Genomic DNA, 27,890 nt, shown 5'->3' with positions numbered 1-27,890 from the left:
TGCTTGCATACTGAGAGGCACGCGGTGAGAGGCACGTAGCTGGCGCTCAATCAAGTCCTCAGGTTTCCCAATTGCCTTCAGAGAGGAGCGCTGGGTCAGGGGCGGCCGCCGGACACAAACAGCAGCTGGGAGAGGGAGCAACCGGGAGCCCAGGCCAGTGCTCCCTGGGAGGTCTGCGCCCCTGAGGGAGCCTCGAGCCAGGTGGTGGCAGCCGAGCAAAGCCGTGCGTGCGCTCACCCGCGCAGCTGACGCCCCGCCCCGCCCTACGCCCCGCCCTACGCCCCGCCCTACGCTCCGCCCTACGCTCCGCCCTATGCCCCGCCCCGTCCCATGCCCCGCCCCGTCTCATGCCCCGCCCAATCCGTCCCTCGCCACTGGCCCCGCACCTCCTATTCGACTGCTCTGCCCCGCCCCGTCTCGATGCCCCGCCCCATCCCGCTCGCCCCGCCCCTCGCCCCACCCCGTCCCTTCCTGCTGCCCCGCCTGTCCAGCTCACCGGTCCCGCCCTGCTCGCTCCGTTCCGCCCCCTCCTGGTACCTGGGCCCGGGGGACTGCGAGCGCCATGGGGACCGCCTCATCGCTCGTGAGCCCCGCGGGCGGGGAGGTAATCGAGGACACTTACGGGGTGGGCGGAGGCGAGGCCTGCGAGATCCCGGTGGAGGTGAAACCCAAGGCCCGCCTGCTGCGCAGCTCGTTCCGCCGGGGCGCGGGAGCGGTGGCCGCGGGGGCCGGGCCCGGGTCGCTGCCCCGCGGGGCGGGCGGCGGCGGGCTGCTGGGGGCCAGCTTCAAGTCCACCGGCTCGTCGGTGCCCGAGCTGGAGTACGCGGTGGCTGAGTACGAGCGGCTGAAGAAGGAGTATGAGATCTTCCGGGTCAGCAAGAACCAGGAGTTGCTGTCCATGGGCCGCCGGGAGGCCAAGCTGGACACGGAGAACAAGCGGCTGCGGGCCGAGCTGCAGGTAACGCCGAGCCTGGCGCCCAGCGAGGGCGGCCAGGACACCCGGGAAAGTGAGGCCCGGGCGGCCTGCCATGGCCGCGAGCCGCCCGGAGACACTGCCAGGCTGGACTCTGGACCTCGTTCCTTGCCCATCCTGTCTCCTCTCCAAACCAACTACTTTTGAAAGTTGAGCAGAAACTCCTGTGCATTTTAATTTGAAGGGACATATTCTCCTGCTATCTAAACTGATTCCTTAACTAGTGCCACCCCTTTTCTGTTTCCAGTTCATTCATTCAGTAGCCTTGAAGCAGCGAGCCTGAACGTGTCAAATGCCAATCTCCATGGGGCTCTTAGGGAAGTAGGTTCACACAGGCCACACATACACACAAAAGACATCTGTTGAAGCAACTCATCAAAACTTTCCCAGGAGTTTTTAACTCCCCATCCCCCCTAAAATTTTACCTACCTCCAAGGTGGGGTGTTATGTCTCCGTTTCTTTGTGAAGTTCCATTGCTCTTGGGTTTTAATGACCCTGAAGTAGATTTTCTGGAAGCCCCTGATTTTCATCATCTTAACTGCTGTGGTTGAGGTGTAGTCAAGTTCCCTTAATCCATTTAATTTACTAAAAAAAAAAAAAAAAAATTGCCTGCCCACTCTGTAGCAGATCTATTAAACTTATTAAAAATGTATATAAAGCAAAAGGTTACTTTTCTGTGAACAGAGTTGTGAGACTTTGTGCCATTGGTTTGGGGCCCCTTTGAGAGTTGTAGTTCGTTTGTTCTCTTTTCTTTACTATGGAAGAGACTTCTAGACAGCCCAAGTGTTTCTGGGTGCATCACGCTGGGAATTGAACAAATACCTCAGACTGAGTTTTCTAAAAGGAAGAAGCATTCTTCCTTATAGACTAGGCATGCTAGTTAACCCACCCACCCTGCATTAGCTGTCATATAATCAGCACCGTTTTATGGGAAGACATATTTATCAGCAGTCTATCTGTTGTCTTATCAGTTTTCCTAATTGGCAGTCTTAATACTTGCATGTATAAAATGGATGTATGCATTTCAGATATCTGATTTCATGGGTCCGAGCCACTATCCAATAGGCACGGCACATTGGAAATGACTGTGAGATGGAGGTAGAAAAGGAGTCTGGACCAACCAGGGTAGAGTGTATAGTAAGGTTGGACAAATGCCACAGTCTCAGCTTCCTCCTGTTACCAGTCCTGATGCCTTATGTAATACTTTTGATTCCTTTCTCACATGTGTAGGCATTAAAAATGTTCTTCTGTATTTATTTAATGCATTCAGTCAGACATTAAGTGAAGGAGGTCTGCAGATAACAAGATGCGTAAGACATGGAGGCAATGAGCACATGGTCTCTTAGATGTAATTATCTTGCAAGTTAAGCTTAGAAATTATACTTTATGTTCTTTTAAAGATCAGGAAAGTGAGGTGTAGGATTAAGAGCGGGTACAGTAAAGAAAAAATATTTTCCATTGAAAGTGTAATGTTGAAGTGTCTTCATTTACTATATAGTTCAAGCATGTTTGCATTGTTTTATTATGTGTTTGAATAAAATGATAATATGCAGGTCTTGATAACTGGTAAAATTAGTAAGTAAGTAGTTTAAAAAGATATGTAATGTGTATGTAAGATGATGTAAAATTTGGGAAGAATACTATTTTTGTTAGAAATAACAAGATAAATTATTCCAGGCACTTCAAAAAACTTACCAGAAGATACTTCGGGAAAAGGAGAGTGCTTTAGAAGCCAAATACCAAGCAATGGAAAGGGCAGCTACATTTGAACATGACAGAGATAAAGTTAAACGGCAATTCAAGGTATTTCTTACATTTTTATCCTCAAAGTGAAGTGGAGTAAAAACCACATATTTTCAAAGTTCATATAATGCTGCAATGAATACGTAATATAAGTGATGTAGGAGTCATGAAAGTTAGAAGAACTAGAGTATAACGCTTCTTCCATTTTCTGATAAACTTGAGATAGTTTCAAATAAAGGGCATAAAAGTGAACATTTTAATAAGATTTTTTGGGGAAAAATGGAGTGTTTCTCTATTGGGGAAGGCATTTGGAAATGTTTGGGAATGTTTTGTATGGGAGGGCATCTTTTTAAAATATATTTTTATTGATTTCAGAGAGGAAGGGAGAGGAAGAGATAGATAGAAACATCAACTATGAGAGAATAATTGATAGGCTGCCTCTTGCATAACCCCACTAAGGATCAAGCCTGCAACCCCAGCATGTGCCCTGACCAGGAATTAACAGTGACCTCCTGCTTCATAGGATGATGCTCAACCACTGAGCCACGCCCCATGGGCTGGGAGGGTATTACTATTATTAGCATTTAGTGGAAGTTGGGGGACAGATTTGCTAAACTAAACATGCAGAGCACAAGACAGCCCCACACCACAGATGTGCATCCTGCTGGAATTCCAGTGGATTCCAGTTACAAAACAGTGAGGTGGAGGTACTCAGATTATTCATACTACAAAAGAGGAGATCAAGGACCAAATGAATGAAAGCTTTTTCCCTTAAAAGTTAATAGGCCCTAACCGGTCTGGCTCAGTGGATAGAACGTCAGCCTGCGGACTCAAGGGTCCCAGGTTCGATTCCAGTCAAGGGCATGTACCTTGGTTGCAGGCACATACCCAGTAGGGAGTGTGCAGGAGGCAGCTGATCGATATTTCTAACTCTCTATCCCTCTCCCTTCCTCTCTGTAAAAAATCAATAAAATATATTTTTTTTTAAAAGTTGAAGACACAACAATTTTTATTATAGAAAAGGTTTCAAAATTTAACTTCTTTCAAAGATTTTTAGGGAGACCAAAGAAAATGAAATTCAGGACTTACTGAGGGCCAAGCGAGAGTTGGAGAGCAAACTTCAGAGGCTACAAGCGCAGGGGATCCAAGTATTTGATCCTGGGGAGTCTGATTCAGATGACAACTGTACAGATGTTACTGGTAAATGCATTTCCTGTTTATAACATTTTGAGCTTTCAATATAGGTGTACTGCTATTGTAAAGCCAACTTTGTTTGAATCCTTTTATTTACAAGTGATTGCTGTTATAGAATTGCATTTTCTCTCTGGTTCTCAGCTGTTACAATAGCTCTTTTCCATGCAATTCATGAGGTGGTCAGGGGCTGAGGTTCTTTCTATCTTGTTGCTCTGGCAACTGTAACCCACAGCTTTCCTCTCTAGTCTAAGATAGCTCCTCCAGGTACCACCATCACATCTGCACCTTAGCCAGGGGAAAAGGAAATACATTCCCTTCCTTGAAAGCACAATCTGAAAGCCCACTCAAATTCCATTGGCCAGAACTATGCCTAGAATGATTAGAAAGTGTAATCATTAATAGGAGAGCCCTGTATCCACCTAAAGTTTGGGGTTCTTATTAAAGGAAGAAGGGGAAATTGAATATTGGCAGACATGTAGTAGTCTCTGTCACATTATTTTTCCACATAATGATGTATTCTTTGCAACTATCAGAATGTCTGCATAATATTTCATTGAGTAGTTTTCAGTGCAGTGTTGTGAACTATTCAAAGACCTACAAATAATCATCTCAATTTTGCCAGAGATTTTGCCCAACCTGCAGTTTACTTATGGTTAGTCAAGGATGCCATTTAGATATTATGGCAAATATAATTTACATTAAAAATCTGTAAGTTCTTTTTTTTTTTTAAATCAGTAAGTTCTTAAGTACCTATTGATTCAAACAGTTTTGTTGCTCTGGGAGATTAGAGGATGTATTCTTTTCATCCTTAGCTTAAACCTAATGAATTACCAACATTAATTACTGCTGTGCTAATAATAGTATTCCTTTGAAATTCTTTCCTTGATACCAAATTTACATTGATACCTAAACCATATAGTTGAAGTGTTTTTTAGAATTTTTATGTGGGAGTGTTTTTAACTTCTATCTGTTATTATAATTCCTTTGGTTATTTTATTCTTTTTTGAATTACATTTATTGTGGTGACATTGGTTACTAAAATTACATAGGTTTCAAGTGTACAATTCTATGATACATCATCTGTGTATTGTGTTGTTAATTTTATTTATCTTTCTCTTTCTAATTCTCTCTTTGAATTTGAGATGATTATCAGAATTATATTAAACTGCAACTTAGAACTTGCCAGAAGTGGATGACAAAGTACTTTAAAAATCATTAAAGTTTGAATATTTGTTGTATTTATAAAATTGTAGTGTTTTTCTAAATTAACAATCCTGTTCAGAATACTCGGTAAGTTTCAGAAAACATTCAGATAAAACCTTGTGCTTTCACAGCTGCTGGGACCCAGTGTGAATATTGGCCTGGTGGAGCCTTGGGAAGTGAACCTTCCATAGGGAGTATGATCCAGCTTCAGCAGTCCTTCAGGGGCCCAGAGTTCGCGCATAGTTCTATAGATGTGGAAGGACCCTTTGCCAACGTCAACAGAGGTAACACACACCATTTGCTAATTACCTTGGCTAATGGTAGTGACTCGTTATGTACTTTCATCTTGTGCTGGGCCAACCACCATCAGCAAAACCTGAGATTTGTATACTGGGTGTCTTCCATTGTTAAGCCATCATGTACTGGTGCTGTCACTGACCAGGGCTGATGAAGCTACCTTGTTCACATCAGTATTAGATGGTGCTCCCTGGCCAGGCTGTCCATTCAGGTTCTAATAACTGAACTTCTGGTCTGAATTCTCGGGTAGTTTAGTTGAGCAGCTAGAGTCTAATGTAGATTAACTGAGAAATAGTAGTTTTCAGTCTTTCCCTCTGCATCTTTGATAAGTGTTTAAGGTGAGAGCAGGTTGCAGAGTAGAATACAAAACTTCATTTATCTATCTATCTATCTATCTATCTATCTATCTATATAAAAGCCTAAGCAACCTGAAAGACTGATCGCTATGACCTCCACTGACCACCAGGAGGCAGACGCTCAATGCGGGAGCTGCCCCCAGCCCACAGGCCCCGATCGCTGATGGGGCCTGCCGGCCAAACTCCCAATCCCTCCTCCTGGCTGGCAGGTCCCGATTGTCCAATCAAGGCTGGGCCCTGGGCTGGGACAGGGAACCAGGGATGGGTGGCGGGGGATGCAGGCAGCAAGGGAAGGAGGAGGCAGGGAGGTGGGGAACCTGATTGACCCTGATTGCTGGCCAGGCTTAGGGACCCCACCTGTTCACGAATTTCGTGCACCGGGCCTCTAGTGTAATATAGTATTCTTAGTCAAAAGAATATTTTCATTATTTTTATGTAATTTAGGTGTCCAAAACAGCTCTAAGATCTGTATAGAATTTCAGTACCAATAAAAATCTGAGATGTTATAAGTAGCTCTGCTCTTGTTTCTTAAAACTGTAAAATTATTTATCTACTAGAGGCCAGGCTGAGGGATCCACCGGTGCACGAATCCGTGCATCAGGCCTCTAGTATGCATATAAGATCTTTGGTTAATCTCTTCCCACCCTCCCCACTCCCCCTTTCCCTTTGAGATTCATCAGTCTGTTCCATGTTTTCATGTCTGTGCGTTGAGCCTCTGTCTCCTGATGGTCAGTGCGCATCAAAGCTACCAGTCAAACAGTCACTTAGGCTTTTATATGTATAGATTAGCAAAATGAAAATCATTTTTTAAATTATGCCTTTGTATTAACCAAATATTTCTTAAAATGTTCTCTCACAGTAAATAGCATATAGTTACTTTTCATTTTATACCATTCTTGAACTTTCTTTTTGACTCAATATATTTCAAGAATAATAGGTAGGTAAAACCATAGGACAGCCTGGGAATGTGGGCTCTCCTCAAGTAGCAAACTAATTGAACAGCCCATGCGGCACAGTTGCATGATATTTGACCAGAACCACCAGTACTCCAGCAAAGACCACTGGTGACATTGATTGCTTTAAGCCCCAGTATAGAATTTGGCATTGGAGGACTGATTGCCTTCTAATATGTTATTCCAGAAGCTATGTTAGTATTAACAAGTGAAATTATATTCCATTCTGTGATGCCTATTGTGACTTTCTAAAAATCATCTTGTCAAATGTCTTCTGGTGATTTTTTTTCCATTAACTTATGAGAAATTTTATTTTCAGATGACTGGGATATTGCTGTAGCTAGTTTATTACAAGTTACTCCCTTGTTTTCACATTCTCTATGGAGTAACACTGTCAGATGTTACCTCATTTATACAGATGAAACCCAGCCTGAAATGGATCTTTTTCTTAAGGTAAGGACATTTGTAAATTCTCTATTCACTGATTTAAAATACAAGTTAATATTGTATCTTATTTCCGATTCTACTACGTCCAAACCAATTTGGCTGTTTCCTAGCTCAGAAAATTTGTATCCTAGATATAATACGCTAGATTATATGTCTTAAAGAGCAGGAAGCATTTTAGGCTTTTCTTAAGAGAAAATCTTGCTCAGTGTTATCAGTATTTTTAAATTAAGGAACTGTGTGCTTTTGAGTGCTTCATTACACATTCTCCACAATGTTTAAGACCCTTGAAGATAGTGCCTGCTTAGTAAATATCTGTCCCCCCAATCTTGAATCTGTTTCAGGTCATAACAAAGTTTAATCCTTGTTATGGTTTTTCATTGCTCAAAGCAGTCATTAGGGGTAATTTAAGGCAGGGGTCAGCAGACTACAGCCTGTGGGCTAAATCTGGCCTGCTGCCTATTTTTGTATGATCCAGAGCTAAGATTGGTTTTCACATTTTTGAATGGTTGAAAAAAATCCTATGAACAATAATATTTTTGACATGTGAAAATTATATGAAATTCAAATTTTCTGAGCTAGGAAACAACCAAGTTACTAAGCTAGTATTATTTTTGTTTTATAGAAAAACTTACCTTTTCTGTTAAAGACTTTTTTATATATTTTTTAAAATTTAACTCAGAAAATATCCCACATAACCTGTTCTAAAGCATGCTTTTTTAAAGTAGTATGAAACTAACTAGATCTTCAGTTAAATAAGTTGTGCTTTTACATGTTTTAATTTGTTTCTAGGACTATTCACCTAAACTTAAAAGAATGTGTGAGACAATGGGATATTTTTTCCATGCTATACATTTTCCAATAGATGTTGAAAATCAATACCTCACTGTAAGAAAATGGGAAATTGAGAAGAGTTCATTAGTTATCTTATTCATTCATTTAACTTTACCAAGGTAAACTAAAAATTCTGTAATTTATTACAGGAGTTAAACTTATAACTTTTTCATTTATTTGCAAAGTCTCATGCGCCTGATCCATTATTGGAAGCCATGTGTAACAGTATATTTGAGAGTGTTTTATACTAGACTTAAAAATATTAAAGTTATGTATGCTTTAAAATTTAATTTAATGCACAATTAAATTTAATGCATTCTTATTGTCTGATAATAAACATATTATATTTTAACACTAAGCTGGAACAGAGCTATAAAAACATCCATTTTTGGAAAGCTAACTTGTTCTGCAACTGGCCTTTTCTGGCCACTTTTTATTGCAGTAAGCCCCATTATTGACACTTAGGTTGATTGTCTCTTTGATGTCACTGTGCAATATAGTAAAAGAAATACTGATTTCCAATCTAGCTTTTTATTGGAAGACTGTGAAGAAGCTTTTCTGAAAAATCCTGAAGGCAAACCACGATTAATTTATCATCGTTTGGAGGATGGGAAAGCCAGTTCCGACTCTGTCCAGCAATTGATTGACCAAGTTGCCAACCTGAACAAGACCAACAAAGCCAAGGTAACATTCTTAGGGGTGCTTTTTAAGAACATGCTTGGCAGCGGCAAGTGCTAGAGCAAAGGCCATGGCGTAGGAGTGGTCTGGCATTTTGGAGAGAGGAAGGAAGCCAGAGTGGCTGGAGCAGAGGGGGGATTATTAGGAAAGGTAAGAGGGCACTGATAGTGAAGAACCCTGGAGACCATTTTAAGGACCTTGGTTTTTTTACTTAGAGTGAGATGGGAAGCCATTGGAGGACTTAAAGCAACAACAGAAGAAATTTTATTCTGAGAAGGGTCTCTTAGGCTGCTGGGTGGAGAATGGACTGTGGATTGGGGGGTCAGAGTTGGAGTCATGTTGCAGTCATCCAGTGAGAGGTGCTGGTGACTTGGACCAGGGTGATGTAGAGGAAGTGATAAGAAATGGCAGTATTCTGGATAAATTTTGACAGTAGAGTCAACAGATTTCCTGACAGATTAATTGCAGACTATGAGAGAAAGAGAGGAATAAATAGCAGTATATGGCAAAAAAAAAAAAAAAATGACCTGTGAGTGGACAACTCAGATTCTTTTCTGTACTTTTTTTCCCTCCAACCTTTTTTTATTTTTTATTTTTCTCTTTTTCTTTTCTATCTACTATTGACCAAGGATTAGTGTAAGAAGGAGCCTTTTCATAGTACCTTTCCTATGATTACTGGGAAAAAGCAAAAAACTGATGATGAGTGAAGGAGATTTGATCATCTTAGATTCATGGTGGGATACCCTTTAGAATGGAGATAACAGGATTTATATGACTGCACACTGAGTTAACTTGATAGATGCCTATAATGTTAAGAATACAATAGAAAACAACTCTGGGACTTTAAAAAAGTTTTTGGTTCTCTTTATTTCAGCCAGAAAGTAAGATCAAATGTGAATTCAAGCATTTTTCTTACATCATGTAGTATTGAAAAAATAGCTTGAGACCGGCATAACATTAAACCAGAGAGCCTAAGCCAAAATAAAGTGCTTTTTTATTATAGTTACCCTCCAGAACCATTTCTTTTTGTTTGTTTTTATTATCACCTTAGGTGTCATAGGAAAAGATATTAATTCATCTTCCTTATCTCTATTCTATTCTATAAATCTTGCTTTTACAAATTTGTATACTATAAGGATGAGTTTATTTTATGAAAATAGGATAAAATAAGATCTCTTTGCCATATTATAAATGTAAATGAAGGCTAAACTTCCATACCAGTTCACTTTATATGCTTTCTAAAACCAGTGTCTTATTGTAATCTTAACAGATATTATCATTTATTAGTAATACAGATATTCTTTACAGATAGGGCATTCTTATTTTATTTTTTTAAGAATGAGGAAGGGAGAGAGAGAAATATCAATCAGTTGCCTCCCCCACATTTTCCTACCTGGGGTCGAACCCAAAACCTGGACATGTGCCCTGACCAGGAAACGAACCTGCCACCTTTGGGTGTATGGGACGATGCTCCAACTGAGACAATTTTATATAGCCAAATACCGTTTTGCTTTTTTGTTCTGTAGAATTAGCTTTCCTGGCATAAAAATTGATTATGATGTATTTAAAAGGTTATATTTATTGAGTGGTTATTGCAACATTGTTTTATTACAGCATTGTTCACATTAAATCCCTTGTATGACCTTGGACAAGTTTAACTTGTCTCAGTTTCCTCTTCTGTGAAATGGAGGTAATCACAGTGTTTCCCTCAGAGGGTTGTTGTGGATAAATGAGCTACTATACACGGAATGTACTTAGTACAGTTCAGTTCGTGACACATAAGCACTATAAAAATGGTTCCCACCCCCACTTCCTACAGTTGTTATTGTTTCTTCTTGTTGTTGTTAAATTTCCTTTTTTTCCAGATCATTGATCACTCAGGAGATCCTGCAGAAGGTGTATATAAAACTTACAGTTATGTGGAAAAGATTATTAAACAGGTAAATACGCATCTCCTGCAAGATTGCATCTAAAATTTTTAAGACTGTTTTCCATAAATTTGGGATTTCCAGAGAAAATTACTTGTTTGTTTTCTGAAAACAAGACTCAGAGGGAGTGCCATTGTTTCTGTTGGGAGTTCATCCTGCAGTATCACATGGTATTACTAGTACCATAAACCTTTACCTCTCATCTGTCTCATAAAGCTATTTGATGCTTCAATCCCGTTGTGTAAAATGAATTATGAAAGTGTTAGTTAAAAAGTATTTAAGAGAAAATGTTCATTCTATTTAATAGTGAATCTCCTCGTATTCTGTGTGCACCTTGAATTTTGTATATTAGAAAAATCCTTCTCAAAATTTTCCACCATATTATTCCTAATAGCAGGGGTGAAAATACACCTTTAGAGGTCTGGAGGTATCTAGAGCTGAAAGTTTCTATGATGTCTCAAGTATTATCTTGAAAATATATGAGAGTTATATATTCTGCTTAATAATATACCTATGTTTAATTTTAATATAAAAATCATTTAAAATCATGTATCAGCAAAAATGGTAATAATGATGAAAAGAAAAGTAAGCCTTCATCTTTAAGTGAAATGGGCACAAGAGGAAGATATACCATGTTTAGCCTGTGGTTGCCCATACTTGCTGAAACCTCCCCCAGGGTACTGAGGAACCTACTTGAGAAGTAATGGATTAGATTACTTTTAAAAGTGAACTTGCATTACAAGTACTATGGAGATATGTTATCAGAGAAAAAGTGAGCCCCAAAACATAATGATAAGGCTTCTGGCAATGCATTTTGTATAATGTACCTTAGTATAAATAGTGACATTATCAATTTTTATTTTCTCAACAACAATTTTGAACTTACGGTTATAAGTTTATTCTTTTAGGTACTATACGAAAGACGATGGTTTGGGGCTTGTCTTCCTTCGTAGGTGAAGCCCACCTTAGACCTGTGTGCTAACAACACTGCTGCAAGGTCTTTACGCGTTTCGTTCATTTTCATGTGCTTGCTCTTGGTGTTCAGGACATCCTAGGCTTTGAGAACACAGACCTAGACACTAAGGATTTAGGCAGTGAAGATTCTATTCCAGAGGAAGACGATTTTGGTGATGTTCTGTGGGACATACATGATGAACAGGAGCAAATGGAAACTTTTCAACAGGCTTCAAATTCAGCCCATGAGTTGGGATTTGAGAAAGTAAGTTGGAATATTGGTCCAACAAAGATCAATCTCTATTTAAAGGCTGCATTATCATTGTGTTTTGACCTAAATATAGTCAAGGTTAATATTTGTGTTAGTGTCTGCCCTCATGGCTTGATTAACTATTTTGAGACATGTGCTTAGGTACATATCATATGAAAGATATGTGACACAAAATATACTTATGAACATCAAACATTTTAAGTTATAAATTAGTATTTATAAACCACATGTTCATTATGCTTCCATCTGCAATTCACCAGATCAAGATTAGGATATCTAGGAAGTTTGATAAAAATAGTAAAGCAATCTGTTCTTCCAGTTCTTGGAGAAATCAAAATATCAAGCATTCAGAAAACAAAGCACAGTAGTTAATGTGATAGGCAGATCACGCCTTACATATCTAAAAAACCAACTAACAGAATTTGAAATACTTAAAGAATCTAAGTCCAAGTTCAGAAAATTTGGAGTGCTTTTTAAATTAATGTAAGAACTAATATTTTAAAGAATATTGTACAGTTGCTGTCACTAACAGCTATATTTTTATAATTTGAACTGTGTATGTTTATGTTATAGTTCCACCATTTTCCAACTAGGGGTTTTGGTCAAGTTATTTAGCTCTAAACTTGGACTTTTTTGTCTATAAAATGAGAATAATTAATAGTACCTACCACAAGGTTGTTGGATGGATTAAACCAAATAATGCATGTAAAGCACTTGGCACAGTACCTAGCACATGATAAATGTAAAATTGTTATTTTATAAGAGAACTATTATTATCGTTATTTTATAAATGAGGAACCTAAGATTCAGATTATGGTTTGCCTAAGAGCACATAGTGAGTAGATTGCAGATCTGGGCTTTGAACCAGAGACTTTTGGCTCCAAATCCTATGCTCTTTCTTCTGTAGCAAGAGGTCTTAATTTGGTAACCATGGGTCTATAAATGGGCTTTATTTAGGACAGTGAACTAAATTGTTAGGATTTGCAATTAAATCAGTGAAGCCTTTGCTTCTTCAGAGGCATCATTGCTATCAGAATTATTTGAGTCCCTAGAGAATATATACTGTATTTAGATTTGACAAACAGAAAATTGATTGAGAAACTATACAAGGTAATCATTTATTGTAATTGCTGGAAATGTCTGCTACTCTAAAGCAAGCCACAAACTACCTACTACAAATTCCTTTAAATCTTTATCAGCTGTCATTTAGACCACCGGTACAATTAGTAAACATTTCAGCCCCCAAGGTAACTTTGGAATCTCCTTAATAGGTACTGAGATATTTTGGTTTTCTGATTGTGTCCTTTTCAGCTCTGAACCAGTTTTTATGTCTGGGGAAAGCCTGGGAAATATGGTTCTTGGACTTAAGCTCACTTAATTTCAGAAAGATCTCAGGTGGCCTGTCCTAACCTGATTCTCTGTAGCAATTGGGAGACTTCAAGTCCTCAGATGAAACCTGCTCTTGTTTGGATCTGTCCTCAGGAAGCCCTGGAAACTGAGGTGGTCTCCAGAACAGGTGTTTTGACCAGGAGATCAAGGATGCCTGTGGGTACCCCCGTCAAGGTCTTCTGTGGTATTTTCTGGGGTTTGGCCTCCCTGCAGCATTGTGCAAAACATCTGAATTTTGTAAAACCCCATGGGGATCTTAAGTGTTGTCCCTCCTTCATTATTCATCACAATACTAGGTGTAGAAGAAATTGGGGCCCATTTGTCGTTTGCTACTTCAGGCATATTTAACAAGTCATAAAAATAAGCAATTATGAAGGGTCCTATTGACTAAATGTAGATGCCATTTTCTCATGCAGCTTTTTACCAATGATTTCAGAGGGTGTTGACTCTCTTTACTATTCTAAGAGGCCTGTGCTTCCTCACAATTTAAATTCATATTTGTTTCTAGTATTATCAACGCCTCAATGACCTAGTGGCGGCACCAGCACCAATTCCACCCCTGCTCATATCTGGAGGACCAGGTTCTGGAAAGTCCCTGCTTTTATCAAAGTGGTATGATGCAGTGCAATTAAATTGTTATCATTGTGTCGTTTGAATTACTGAATTCATTCAACAAATGTCTGCCTTCCTGCCTAGTCTGTACTAAACATTAAAAGAGCAAAAAGGAGTGAAATAATAGATTTGTGCTTGAAGCATACACAATACATATATTAGAGAGAAGATACAGAATGAGAAGGGAATAGGAAATGTGAGCATTTGTGATTATGTAGCTAAATGATGTAGGTCAGAGCTAAGGGAGTGCTTTGTAAGGGAGTGGTCGGTATGACATCGAATTAGGTGAATTCTAGAGGGGATATGTCTTTATTTTCATTTATTGGCTTCATCTTAAAGGTTTCAATGGGATTTTAAATTATGTGAAACAAGACAAAGACTATTTAGAGTGAAATAAGTCATAAAGAATATAAAAATAGACGATAACCTTTAATATGAATGCAGACTAGTTTTTCAATTTATGGACTAAGGTTCATATAAACTAAAAAAATTTTAATTTCATTTCAGTTCATCATATTATTTAAAGATAATTAGCAAAAATATTTCTTTCATAATTTACATTGAAGAGGTAGCACATGTTGGTTCTTTTTTATTGCCTTTTATTTAAAGTTATGTTTGGAAAAATACTGTTTTTATACTTAATAAAAGAAACTTCTTTTTTCCTCTGATACCATATTTGAAATTAGAGGGTAATGCTAATTTTACTAATATTTTAAATTCAAATGTATACTATTTTGGCTTATATTAGTTTACATCAACTTGTAATTATAATGAATCTATAAATTTTAATGGTTAATTTAAAAGGATCTAAAAGTAGAGTAAAAATGGAAACTTCTCATGTTTATTCATAATTGACCATGTGATTGCTGATAGGTAGCATTTGATGCATAATGCACTGTGAATTCTTTTTTAGTTGACAGTAAAGGAGCTTTATCAGTCTTATAAAAGCTCTTTTTTCAGGATTCAATTACAACAGAAGAATTCCCCTAATACATTAATTCTTTCTCATTTTGTGGGGAGGCCCATGTCAACCAGCTCAGAGTCTTCCTTGATTATTAAACGACTTACTCTAAAGGTATAGTATGCCATCTTTTGGAATTTTCAGAATTCTTATTTAGATTCAGATTTTGTTGGGGCTAAGTACCTGACAATAAACCGATTTTCATTGATTACCCATTTGTTTTGGTTTTGCATAAGATTAAAAATAATACTCAATATGGTTGGTGACTTGGTTTTGGTTCAGAGTGCAGAGAAAGCCATATTTCTCACCAGCTGTGATAAAGTACAATTGCTTCAGTCTGTGTGCTCTCATCTGGCAGCTGATGCAGCACTCTTGGTCAGTGTCTGCTCTGACCCTGGATCCTGCTAAGCTTCTGGAAGAATTTCCTCGTTGGTTGGAAAAACTCTCTGCGCGTCATCAAGGCAGTATCATCATCATTATTGATTCTATAGATCAAGTTCAGGTACTGTTTTCACTTTGTAACCCATTGATATACTCAGAAAGAGACAAAAGTATCAGTAATGACCATAGCAGGCATTTAATTTATATGTTCGTGAGAAGAAAATATTGACATTGTTTCTTTATTTCTGCTTAATTTCTAAAGAGGAAGCATGTGGACTTAAAAAAAATACTGTATGCCAGTATATGCTAATATCTTATTGGGAAAGACCAACCGAATTTTCACAATTAGCAAAAATTATTCATTTTGACATATTTTTAGGGCCTGGACTTTTCCTTAAGTGTCCAGACTTTAGATCAGCAGCAATAGTCTTTTGCCACTTGTTCTTCTCCTATTCCGAGATAAATCTCCCAAAAATAAGATTTTATCCTTAACAGTAATGAGAAACTTAGAGAGAATTTTCATTTTACCTGGGGAGCTGTTATGGGTTGTTTTGAAATATTTTGAATTAATAGATTGAATTTTGTTTTTATATTTTTAAGCAAGTTGAAAAACACATGAAATGGCTGATAGATCCCCTGCCAGTGAATGTAAGAGTAATTGTTTCTGTGAATGTAGAAACATGCCCTCCAGCATGGAGGTACGATGCTAACTTTAGTTCTTTCAGATTACATGAAATGTTTTAAGTACAAACAAGGCAAGGTTTTTCATATGTGTTTGTGTTTTTAGTATTTTTTATAAAAGTGGCAGTGAGGATGGGGAGAAGTGGACAATACCAGGATAAATATGCAATCTATAGGATTTGGTGGGAGGTTAAATCTGGGATGTGAGAGAGGAGAAGGCTGGGATGACTCCCAAGTTTCTGACTTGAGAAATTAAGTAAATTGTGGTCCTATGAGCTGAATGAGAAGCACAAAGGACAGGCAGGTTTGTTTTCTAACATGGCTAGTTTGAGTTGCCAATTATAACTTGAGTAGTGATGTCTAGTAGACAAATTTATGGATGAGGAAAATGGGGAAGGGCTGGGCTAAGACACCTGTTATCCTGAAATGCGAGCTCACTTTAACAGCCCTCAAAAAAGGAATGAAGTGGTTGAATTCTGTGGGGCAGTATTTCTCAACCTATTTTTGCCCCACATGGAGCCTTTTTACTAATTTTATTCCTAATCACCTCCCTGCCAAGAAATTTAGTACCACACATATACTATATATCAGTTTATGCATAGAAACAGATATGTGTATATATTTGTGCCTTATACATCGAAAGAATAAGATTTTTTCACACACACCTCCCAACAAACAATTTTCCCCACTCCACTGAGAATAAATATTGTAAAGTGAGTACATTTCAATTGGATTACAAATTACCTGTGGGCAAAGACTGTGTCTTGTACTATTCCTCATAGGTACTAATACCTATGTTTACGATAGTGTACTTAGAACTAGAAATATTTTACCACTTTGCTATCTAATGTCCATGCTATTTATTTTACTACAGTCTTTGTTGTGATTAATAGCAGAAATTAATGATGTTAAAATAAATGAAATAATATTACTTAATAGAATTAACAAATTAGTTTTGCTTGTTTAATAAAGGCAATATAAAAAATTAATTCCTGTAGTGGGACTTTGACTTGTGGGTAGAGTACAGCTTTGGTGGTATTATTAGAAGAGAATTTCATTTTTCTTTTCTTTAAATAAAAGGTTGTGGCCTACACTTCATCTTGATCCTTTAAATCCGAAAGATGCAAAATCTATTATAATTGCAGAGTGCCACTCTGTGGACGTTAAATTGAGTAAAGAGCAGGTAAGTGTCTTTAATTGTGCTGCTATCTTTTTCTCTCTATCAGCTTTCCAATAAAACACCTTATATGAGACTTAATATTTAATATTTTCTATTGTTATAAAGAAAATTAGAGTTTAGTAATTACTGTGTTAAATGCATTTGCTCTTAAACCTATAACAGATACAGAAGCAATAAAGATTATTTTGGTCATAGGTTTACTATATTATATTAAGCAGGTATTTTAACAGCAAAAAAGCATTTACATGTCAACTTCACCTGTGGCCCACGACCACACAGCAGTGATGCTGCCGGTGAGATGGCAGGAACTGTGTCATGCCTGCAGGGATGTTTGTTGATGGCTCGGTAGTAAAGGCCGCTTAATTCCAGGGTGGTTTGTATTTTTTGTTTTGTTTTCTGGTAAACTGCAGGAGAAGAAGCTAGAACGACATTGTCGTTCTGCTGCAACCTGCAATGCCCTTTATGTCACCCTTTTCGGCAAAATGATTGCATGGTAAGTGGTGATTCTTTTACATGACCTTCTGCATGTTTTGTGTTTGCTGCAGACTGCTTCCTCACCGTGTGAAACGGAGAGCCGATCACTATGACAATCTCTTGGGCCACTCAGATTCTGTTTATTCTAACAGTGATACTAACAACCTGTGAGAATGTGACTTATAACTGAAGATCGATAACCTGTGAATTACCGTAACTTGTTGAATATGTTTGTGTAATTTTCATCACACTAACCTTTTCCTTACTGGGGGCTGCAAAAGAAGGCCATCTTTGCTCTCGTTTGGAGCCCATCCATGAGTGCTCAATGTCACCTGCTTGAGACCCCTAGCTCTGGGGAAATGAGGAGTCAACTGAGGCCTTAAAAATTTTACTTCCGGTGCCTTTGACTATCAGTAGGTAGGTAGGAATTTCTAGCTGTCTCTGTTATCAAATTCTGATCAACCTTTTGCCTTAAAATAAATTATTCCATTTTACATATCCATCAGTATTTTGCTTTTAGATAAACATTGGAAAGTTTTATTACTTTGATTTCTTCAGTACTGCCTCAGCCTACTTGTTTGTCCATTCAAAACCAGAGGTAAAAATGATTATTTTTTTCATTGCAATAGATAGTAATCCTAGCACAACGCATATTCTAGACACTGAATCTGGTACTCTTGTCTCTTAATTCCACATTCTCATCTTAAGTACCAAATGAAAAAAATATTCTAAAACCTTGACTTGTCCATGATATTTGCACTGTTCCTTTCTGCTTCCCAACTGAGCAGTGAATCTGGCCTCTGTGCCTATCAGTAGCTTGAATAAGTATAATTCAAGAGTGCGAGTCACTTTCTACACATTTCACAATTTTTATTGAAATTATCTACTTAAGAGGGACTATGGACCATTTCTTTTTGTTTTGATTTTTTTCTCTTTAGATATCTTTATATTTAAAGAAACAACTGGTAAAGATTGTGTAATAATTTAAAACACCCTCCTCTCCCCGCGGTTTACTGATTTTCTTTAGCCTGATGTTTTTCAAATTCTGGCTTTAAAAATTTTAATTTGCATGGCTAACTAACTAATAATATTTATTTATAATTATTTTCCTGCTTCTAGTATGTAGGTAGCATACTTCTAGATGATAGGAACCATGTCTTACTCATCTTTATGCTCTATAATGCATAGTAATTATTTGACTTTAATAAGAACCAGCATTTGTTTATTGAATTGAATTAAATGGTACACTAAAATAAACTTGATGACTCCAGCAGCCCCATAAAACTACCACTTTTCTGTATCATGTTTTATTGAATTCCTGTTCTTATCAGTTGCACTATAAAATATAGAGACGACATTGTGGTATTTTTTTTGTTTTTGTTTTTTATTGATTTCAGAAAGGAAGGGAAAGGGAGAGAGGGAAAGAAACATCAATGATGAGAGAAAATCATTGATCAGCTGCCTCCTGCACGCCCCACATTGGAGATTGAGCCTGCAACCCTGGCATATGCCCAACAGGCAATCAAACTATGACCTCCTGGTTCATATGTCGACACTCAACCACTGAGCCATGCTGGCTGGGCAAGACCACATTGTTTTTAATCTACCCCCAGTTTTTCACAGATGCTTTCACAGTCTATAAGAAATTAAATCTATTTTCAATTCCAACAGTGATGGGAGATCAGGCAATTTAGATAAAACCCTTCATCAGTGTTTCCAGTGTCAAGATACAGTTTCATTATACAGACTTGTTCTGCGATCCATCCAGGAGTCCATGGCAAATGATATGGATAAAGAACTCATGAAACAGGTAAAGTGTAGTAAATTTATCGAAGGAAAATTATTTTGCTTTGCTTGCATTTATATGTGAATTCAAGTAAATAGTAAATTTTGGAAAATTTGTGCTTAAATGTGTTTCAGGCATATACAGGAATGTGTGCTTGTGTCCAGAAGTGATATCTTGGGAAATTTGCATTTTCCTGATTATCATTGAGATTTTTTATCTTTTCATGTTCATTGATTATTCTTGTTTCCTGTATGAGACTTCTTTGTTCAAGTCCTTTTTTAAACATTTTTTAATTGAGTTGTTCGGATCTATAGGCATTCTTAAATGTTCTGCATGCTGAGTACAAATCTTTTGTTATAGAGTTTTCCAATGTCTTTTTCCTTATCTTTTCTTGTCTTATCTTTTAACTATATGGTGTCAAAGTTTTATCAACAGTTGCTTTTAGGGTTTATGCCTGTGTGTTTTCTTTTAAAAATCCTTTGTTCTCATATATATTTTCCTCTTCAAAATATTTGAGTTTTGTTCTTCATGTGTAAAGCCTTAATTCATGTTGATTTATTTTTGTTTATTGTATGAGGAAGGAATCTACTTTTTAATCTTTTATTATGTGGCTGTTTTACTAAATAGTACATCTTTTCTATTCATGTAGAATGCCATCTGTTGAGTGTCAAGAATATGGACACATGAATCCATTTCTAGGCTTTTCTTGATCCAGTTTTGCCTATTCCTTGCCAATACCAGTGTCTTACCTATTAGAACTTTAAAGTGAACTTTAACATTTGGTTGGACAAGCTCCCTGTTAATACTATTCTTCACAATTTTGTTGGCTAATTTCCTGTGTGTATTTTTAGAATTGGCTCAGCAAGTGCCGTGGAAACTTATTTTGGAATTCTTTGGAATTGCATTGAACTTAGAGATTAAGTTAAATAAATTATATGTCTTTTCCTCTATGGAAAGCTAAATAGCTCTTCATTATTTAGTCATCTTCTTTAATGACTTTCAATAAAGGTCTTACACAGCCTTTGTTAAGGTTTGTTTCTAAGGACTCTGTAGTTAAAATAATATTTTATTTGTTTTAATTTTTATTAGAGTAGTTGGCATATAACAGTATATTAGTTTCAGGTAATTTGAAACTTTTATTTATCTTATGATGTGATCACCACATTAAGTCTAGTAACATTTGTCACCTTGACAAGTTATTATAATATTATTGAATATAACTCCTGTGCTATACTCTACATTCCTGTAGCTTATTTATTTTATAACTGGAAGTTTATACCTTATTCCCCTTCACGTTTTTACCCATTGAGGATATAGAAAAAAGGAAAACCTAATGCACTGTTGATAGAATTGTGAATTGGTGCAGCCACTATAGAAAACATTATGTAGATACCTCAAAAAATTAAAAGTAGAACTACCATACAACCCAACAATTCCATTTCTGGGTATTTATCTCAAGAAAACAAAAGCACTATTTATTTTCAGTATCCAATATATGGAAGCAACCTAGATGTTCATTGATAGATGAATGGATAAAGAAGATGTGGTACAGATACACCGGGGAATATTACTCAGCAACAAAAAAGAATGAAATCTTGCTATTTATAACACCATGGATGGAACCAGAGGGTATTATGCTAAGTGAAACGTCAGACAAAGAAATAAATAAAATGACATTTTAAAATTGTTTGTTATTAAATTCAGTTTTAATTTCTGAAAACTTACTTTATATTTAGCAACGTTGTTGAACTCTTATAGTTTGAACCTTGATCCATTTTTATGTTAATTTCTCAACTTGGGGGCTCCTGGGGTTTTGCCTTTTCATCCTACTTTCTAGCTCATAAGTATCCCATGTCTGTGGGCTAATGTTTTCCTCATGTATCCCTTCCCTGAGGGAACAGCCCTTGGAAGGTCCTGGTGTTGGCAAGCATTCTAGTTCCACCTCTTTGCCTTGTGGGGCACACGGGCTCACCTTCCATCCCCACTGTGGGTGTGAAAACGCAAGCCCTGAAGTTCCCGGGCGGCTGCCTATCCTCTGTCCCCGTTTTCCCAGGGACAGCATCCCTAGCACTTAGCCCTCTGATTTTCACTTTCCTGTCATTTTGGGTACCTGGAGGATTTCCCTTTCTTTCCCCCAGCTCCACTGTGTTTTTAGAAATATTTTGTTATATGTCATCTGACAATATATCAGGCGTTTGTAGTAGAAGGGCTATTTTCTCCCACCATTTTCCCAGAATTGGGACTTCGTCATTTGTTTTAATAATACATTTCCTGCAGTTTTAAGTTTCACTAAAATTTTTCTATATGTATCTTATCTTCAGCATGCTATATTTTATATAGACACTATTGTCAACCTTAAAAATAAAGCAGCCAGTTATTTTATTAGCAAAATGAGTTTATTCAAGAATGACAGAAAATTGCAGTTGGGGACAAGCAAGTTATGGCAAAACCATAGGCAAGTCCAGATAACAAAGAAGGGCCTGTTTTTATGAGGTTTTAGAAGGAAACTGGGGAGACTTGTTTTGAACAAAAGTTCATTGGAGAAGAACAAGAGTTCGAGGTTGTGACCGTTTCTCATTGGCTGCAAGGGCAGGAAGGGGTCCTCTTTTTTCCTAAAAGCAGGAGATGAAATTCCCATGTGATTAACGCCCTCCCTTGTTAAAACAATTCTCTTCCTTCTCCCTGCTGGGCATGCAGGCTCAGTGAGTGACAGGTGCAAGAGATGTTCTTTCAGGGTTGTCTGACACTTTACATGACATTTCCTTTATTTATTTTCACTCTTGATTAGTGTCTTTTGGGAAGTGTGTTTCATTCTAAAAAATCATTTGAATTATAAATTTGAATAAGAAATCAATTAGCTTAAAATAATTATGGAAATTTTAATGGCAGTTCGTTCTGTAAAAAATTACTTTATGATCATTGTTAATGTGTTTTTCTACCTAGATTCTCTGCCTCATAAATGTTAGTCATAATGGTGTGAGTGAATCAGAATTGATGGAACTCTATCCAGAGATGTCCTGGGCTGTCTTGACCTCCCTTATTCACAGTTTACACAAAATGTGTTTGTTGACTTATGGTTGTGGCTTGCTCAAGTTTCAACATCTACAGGTAAATGTTATTTTAATCGGGTTGTTGTTGTTTTTTTACTTACAAATGTCAACATATCATTACATGCTGTATTATGCTATATTATACATTATTATTTTAAGTGTTTCAATTGTAAGACAAAATTGATATCTGAAATTTGGTATTATAAAATTTTTTGTGATGATTTTAGCTTAGATGTAAAATTTGGCTAGTATTAATTTGACTAATAATATTATGTGTAGTATCTTTATGACATGGCTATTACTTTAAAAGTAATTTTGAAAGAGAAGATATATTTTCCCATTTTATGATTTATTGAATTGCAGGTATAGTTATATATGTACTAGGGGCCCAGTGAATGAATTCGTGCAGCTTGAAGAGAACTGTGGGCCTCAAGGCTGCAGTGGGCACAGGGGTGGGCCTCGGCCCATCCTCGGCACCCCCACCCGGCCCCTCCCGCTTTGGCACCTGTTCCCCTCTCTGCCGGCATCCCTGCTCCTGCTGCCACCGCTCCCATGCACTAACGGTGCCAGCCCCACTCGCACCTGCTGACGGTGCCAGAGCCGCGGCTCGCACCCGCTGCCGGCACCTGGTGCCAGTCCCCCGCTCAGTAGCAGGGGGAGGTGGGGAAGCCCTCGGGGGCAGCAGCTGCCGCTCATACCCGCTGACAGTGCCGAGTGATCGGGACAAGCACCCAGTGATCAGGACCGGCGCCAAGTGCCTGCTGTGGGTGCGAGCACCGGGCAGGACCTTGGCACACAGGCGCAAAGAATTTTCAGTAACCACCAGAGGCTTTCCCCGATGACAGCAACTGGTGCCCCTCCTTGGTCTGGTGCTCCGCTCACCTGCATCACCATCCCACCATGGCCTATGCCTGCCATGTTCCGTGCATGCCCCCTGGTGGTCAGCGCATGTCAGAGCGACCCGTTGTTCCGCCATCCGGTCTATTTGCATATTAGCCTTTTATTATAGAGGATTAAGAGCTTGGATTCTGAGCATCTGTTTACAACCACACTCTTTAGAGTTTAATAGCTATGGAACGTTGAGCAAGTTCTTTAAGCCTTGGGCAGACTTTTCCAGCATACCACAGGGGTTGTGAAGAGAATTAATTGAGAATGATCTTGGTCCTTGTGAGGTATTAGACATAACATCTAGCACATAGTAGTAAATGTTTAGGAAAGAGTGACAAATATAATTCTTATCTGCAATGCCATAGTTGATATATATATTTATACAAATGGAAATGAAGTCTTTCATTTGAGTATGCTATATTGTATTTGTAAGTGTGAAATGTTTATAACTTCACAGGCTTATCTTTCTCCGTTATTGTTATTCTTTTTAGTATTTCTTAAATCCACATCTTTAAGACTTTTTTATTGAAGTATAATTGACATACAACATTGTATTAATTTCAGGTATACAACATAATGATTTGACATTTACATTTCTGAGATTTTAATGTATGTAATTAAAAGTTTGAAATAAATTGCATTTTGAGTTCTTAAAATATTAGTACAGGAATTTTTATTCTTATATCAGTTTATCACATAATCCATCCTGAATTTTAAAATATTCTAATACCATGTCTATTCTACAACAGTAAGATTGAACTGATTGTAAATTCTGTTTTAGAAATTCATAGTGAAAAAAATAGACTGCAGTATTTTTTTCTTTTCTCCCTAGGCTTGGGAAACAGTGAGACTGGAGTACATGGAAGATGCCACCATTATTTCTTCTTATAGGCAGAAGCTAATCAACTATTTCACCATGCAGCTAAGGTATTAGAAATACCCATATTGTTCTCCTATAACTTCTGCTATCCAATTTACCTCTGTGTCCTTAGTTCTCTTTCTTAACTTATAACTTAATGTATAACACTTAATTATTACAAAAAAAGATTAAATTCTCTCCCTATTGTGTTAATATCAAAAGGACAAAAGATAATTCCATAAGTCTTTTAACACTATACTAAAGTTGTAAACTTAAGTAAAACCAATTTAGGATCACTTTTATTACTTTTATTTTATTCCAGTTAAACAGTTTAAAAATATGAGTGTCTGTGTATATCGTTGTGTCCATTTGGGTCCACTGAGAAGTTTTTTAAAATAATTCAATTTTAGGAAAATACCTTTAGAGTTTCTTTGGTGTCCCTGATTATAACTATTTATTTTCTTAGTTAGATTGGTAAAGTTTCACATTTTAACAATTAAAGAGTCAGAGACATAGGTTAGATACAGTTTTCTTGCTTCAGCATCTGTCTGAAGCCTTTGGAAGCGATGTCATGGCAGGAAGGCACTGTTGAGTGTTGTCCCTTCTCTTCTATAGTCAGGACCCCGTGACCTGGAGAAGCGCAGACGAACTCCCCTGGCTTTTTCAGCAGCTGGGAAGTAAACAGAGGTTGCACGATTGTCTTCTCAATCTCTTTGTGTCTCAGAACCTTTATAAAAGGTAAGGAACTTATGTGTAGAACTCCTTTTCCCAGAAAAACGTATTGAAACAGTTGTTCTGCTTAACAAAGAAAAATAGAATTTTTAAATTAAAAATTAGTCCAATTTCAGTGCTACCTAAAAATATAAAGCAGTGTGGGAGGAATTTAAGACAATTTGCAAATTACCATGAGATTTACTTTTTTCCAAGAGAAAACATAAAACAACAGAGTATGACTGCTTCATAAAATCAGAGCTAAAATGATCCTGAGACAGCTTCATACCTTAATCTTGCATTTAAGCAGGTTTGACTCTGAGGCACGTAGAGAGGTGTGGTTTATGATATCTGACTCTCAAGGCCTTCAGAGACCTCTGAAAGTGTATCTGAGCCCTACAGAGAATCTGACTGGTGTTGAGTTTAAAGAAAGGATTACCCTTTAAAAATAAATATATTGTTTTGTCTTTTCTGGTATATTTGAATTTGCCAGTGTCAGAACCACACCTTCTTATGAGTCAAGCTACTGACCTGCTAAGCCTGATGAGGGGATTTTTCTGTCTCACTTAGAAATTTCGACATTTCTCATAACAGCTGCATAATTTTTTTGTTCCTGAGTGAACTCTCAAGTTTCTTTTTTGTACCTTGTAACTTATTTCTTCATTCCAATTTTTCCTCATTTCTTTGAAATCGGTTTCATTCTTTAGTTTACCATCTCTCCTGGTTAATATCATCTACACATAATTAAGCTTACTTTTATTATTCAATTCCATGATGAAAATACAAAGTAGATATCCTATGACAGTTTGACTATGTTTCATTAGTTTCTTCTGTTCTAGTTTCCATCATTTAAAATCAGTTTTTGGAGTAACTCAAATTGATTATGTATCATGAAGTGTCTAAAGGAATTCTGATAAATTGCTGTTGATGAGTAACCATAATGATGTTAATGGTAATAACCCACACTATGGAGATTTTCCATGTGCAATAATCTCCTTACAGTAACACCTGAGGCAGGTAGCGTCAGTGTCTCCCTCTCTGCAAAAGAGGAAGTTGAGGCGGAAGAGGTCAGATGTCCTGTTCATGATCATGCAGCTGGGAGCGGTGGACTCGGGTGACAGTCTGAGTCCACAGTGTTACCTCACTACACCATACTTGCCTACTAATAAATTGTCAATAACTTGATATGAATTCTGGCGTTTTCACTTGGTAATGGCTTTTAAAGTTTGTTTTCCTCTAATTACTGTTATTTGTTGAAACAGAGGACACTTTGCTGAGTTGCTGAGCTACTGGCAGTTTGTGGGCAAAGACAAAAGCGCGATGGCAGCCGAGTACTTTGATTCACTGAAGCAGTATGAGAAAAACTGTGAGGGCGAGGAGAACATGATGTGCTTAGCGGATCTCTATGAAACCCTGGGGCGCTTCCTCAAGGACCTGGGCCTGCTCAGTCAGGTAACTGTAGCAGGAGTCAGAGCCAGGGTGGGTTTTTCCTGTTTACTCTGCTCTCCCTGCAGGAGTTAATGCAGCTTTTATTTGCTGTGCTAATCAGGTGGTGGATCTTACACTTTTCTACTTTTCACTCACTTCAGTTGGCCTTTAATATTTTTCCCCCAGGCTGTGGTACCTTTGCAGAGGTCTCTAGAAATCCGAGAAACGGCTTTGGATCCAGATCACCCAAGAGTAGCTCAGTCTCTTCACCAGTTGGCAAGTGTGTACGTGCAGTGGAAGAAGTTTGGCAACGCAGAGCAGCTGTACAAACAGGCATTGGAAATCTCTGAAAATGCCTATGGCACAGACCATCCACATATTGCTCGTGAACTTGAGGCACTTGCAACTTTGTACCAGAAACAAAATAAGTAAGATTGAGATCACCAATACTCTGGTTTTATGGTGGGGAGTTACAGTTCTAAATGTACTCATGTGGTAGGCTTTGTTTTGTGGCTGGGTACCTTTCCTTATCCTATATCTTTTTAATGCATCATGTTCAAATACTATTTGTTGGTCTGCATCTTCATGGGGTAAACAAAAAATTAGAACTGTAAGATCCATCTTTATCTGAAGATGAGTAGAGGATGGAGTTTGGAGTCACATAGTTGGGGTGGAATCTGGGCTCCCTCACTGACTAGTTTTGTAACACAGAGAGTGCATCACTAACACAAGGGCTATGAACCTCGGCCCCTGACCAAGTCCAGGTGGCTTCCTGCTTTGTAAACAAGGTTTTATGGGAACACAGTGCATTGTTTTCATTTATATATTGTCTGTGGTTGCCTCCTCGCTTCGGCCGTAGAGTTCATTCAGTAGTTGAGACAGAGACTGTGTGGCCTGCAAGGCCTAAAATACTATCTAGCCCTTTATAGACAAAGTTTGCTGGTCAGTGGTGTAATAAAAAGTATCTATTCGATACTCACTGAATAGCATCTTTTCCTCTATCAGAAATCATTTCTTTTGCTCCATCATAACTGATACATATTGGAATATTTTTAACTTTTAGAAATCTTGTTTACACAAATTTTGGATAAATTTCACATTTATCTTTGACCAAACATTAGCCTCTACAGGAGAAGGTGATATAGCAAGCTAAAATTTTAGATTTTCATTTAGATATGTTGTCCTTTAGAGATCCAAAATGAATTGTATCAGTTAAAAGTCTGTTAAATGTCCATTACTTGGAGTACTAGGTTTGTTTTGTTAGATGTTGTTTTATGAAGGATTATGTTAAAGATTTGTAATTCCATATAACTATCACTTCCATATGACAGTGCCGGTTTTAATAGCCAGAAATAGCTTTACACTAGGTAAGGAGTGCTTTCATTTCACTGAAATATGGTACTTTGGACATGTTTCTTTTGTTTGACTTACTTTACTTTTTTTTAAAGATATGAACAAGCTGAACATTTTAGGAAAAAATCCTTTAAAATTCGTCAAAAAGCTACAAGGAGAAAAGGCAACTTGGTAATGAGAATTTTCTTTTGTTTTGTGTTTTGAACAAAGAGGAAGAGAGCATCTCTGACTATCATAATATAGATGTATAAACCTCACAAGTTTTAAGAACTTTAGATTATAAGTGACTTCTAAAGTACTGATTAATAT

General features: G+C 37.7%; 1 protein-coding gene across 1 annotated transcript in view; it reads left to right on the top strand.

Annotated features, from left to right (window-relative positions):
* Window positions 1-509: 509 nt before the first annotated feature.
* Window positions 510-27,890, top strand: part of NPHP3 (nephrocystin 3) — a 33,056-nt gene continuing 5,675 nt past the window's right edge. Inside the window, exons 1-22 of the mRNA XM_008153095.3 lie at window positions 510-958; window positions 2,651-2,776; window positions 3,766-3,916; window positions 5,245-5,397; window positions 7,039-7,172; window positions 7,956-8,116; window positions 8,525-8,681; window positions 10,541-10,615; window positions 11,649-11,822; window positions 13,726-13,829; window positions 14,790-14,904; window positions 15,149-15,292; window positions 15,772-15,869; window positions 16,933-17,035; window positions 17,443-17,525; window positions 19,178-19,316; window positions 22,236-22,400; window positions 24,063-24,157; window positions 24,705-24,827; window positions 26,063-26,252; window positions 26,415-26,656; window positions 27,677-27,752. Coding sequence (XP_008151317.2) covers window positions 563-958; window positions 2,651-2,776; window positions 3,766-3,916; window positions 5,245-5,397; window positions 7,039-7,172; window positions 7,956-8,116; window positions 8,525-8,681; window positions 10,541-10,615; window positions 11,649-11,822; window positions 13,726-13,829; window positions 14,790-14,904; window positions 15,149-15,292; window positions 15,772-15,869; window positions 16,933-17,035; window positions 17,443-17,525; window positions 19,178-19,316; window positions 22,236-22,400; window positions 24,063-24,157; window positions 24,705-24,827; window positions 26,063-26,252; window positions 26,415-26,656; window positions 27,677-27,752 — 3,204 coding nt within the window. The 5' untranslated portion in view covers window positions 510-562. The remainder of the gene's footprint in view (window positions 959-2,650; window positions 2,777-3,765; window positions 3,917-5,244; window positions 5,398-7,038; window positions 7,173-7,955; window positions 8,117-8,524; window positions 8,682-10,540; window positions 10,616-11,648; window positions 11,823-13,725; window positions 13,830-14,789; window positions 14,905-15,148; window positions 15,293-15,771; window positions 15,870-16,932; window positions 17,036-17,442; window positions 17,526-19,177; window positions 19,317-22,235; window positions 22,401-24,062; window positions 24,158-24,704; window positions 24,828-26,062; window positions 26,253-26,414; window positions 26,657-27,676; window positions 27,753-27,890) is intronic.

The sequence above is a fragment of the Eptesicus fuscus genome, chromosome 18, assembly GCF_027574615.1.
Source record: "Eptesicus fuscus isolate TK198812 chromosome 18, DD_ASM_mEF_20220401, whole genome shotgun sequence".
In the NCBI taxonomy this organism is placed as follows: domain Eukaryota; kingdom Metazoa; phylum Chordata; class Mammalia; order Chiroptera; family Vespertilionidae; genus Eptesicus; species Eptesicus fuscus.
This window is presented reverse-complemented; position numbering and strand designations above follow the sequence as displayed.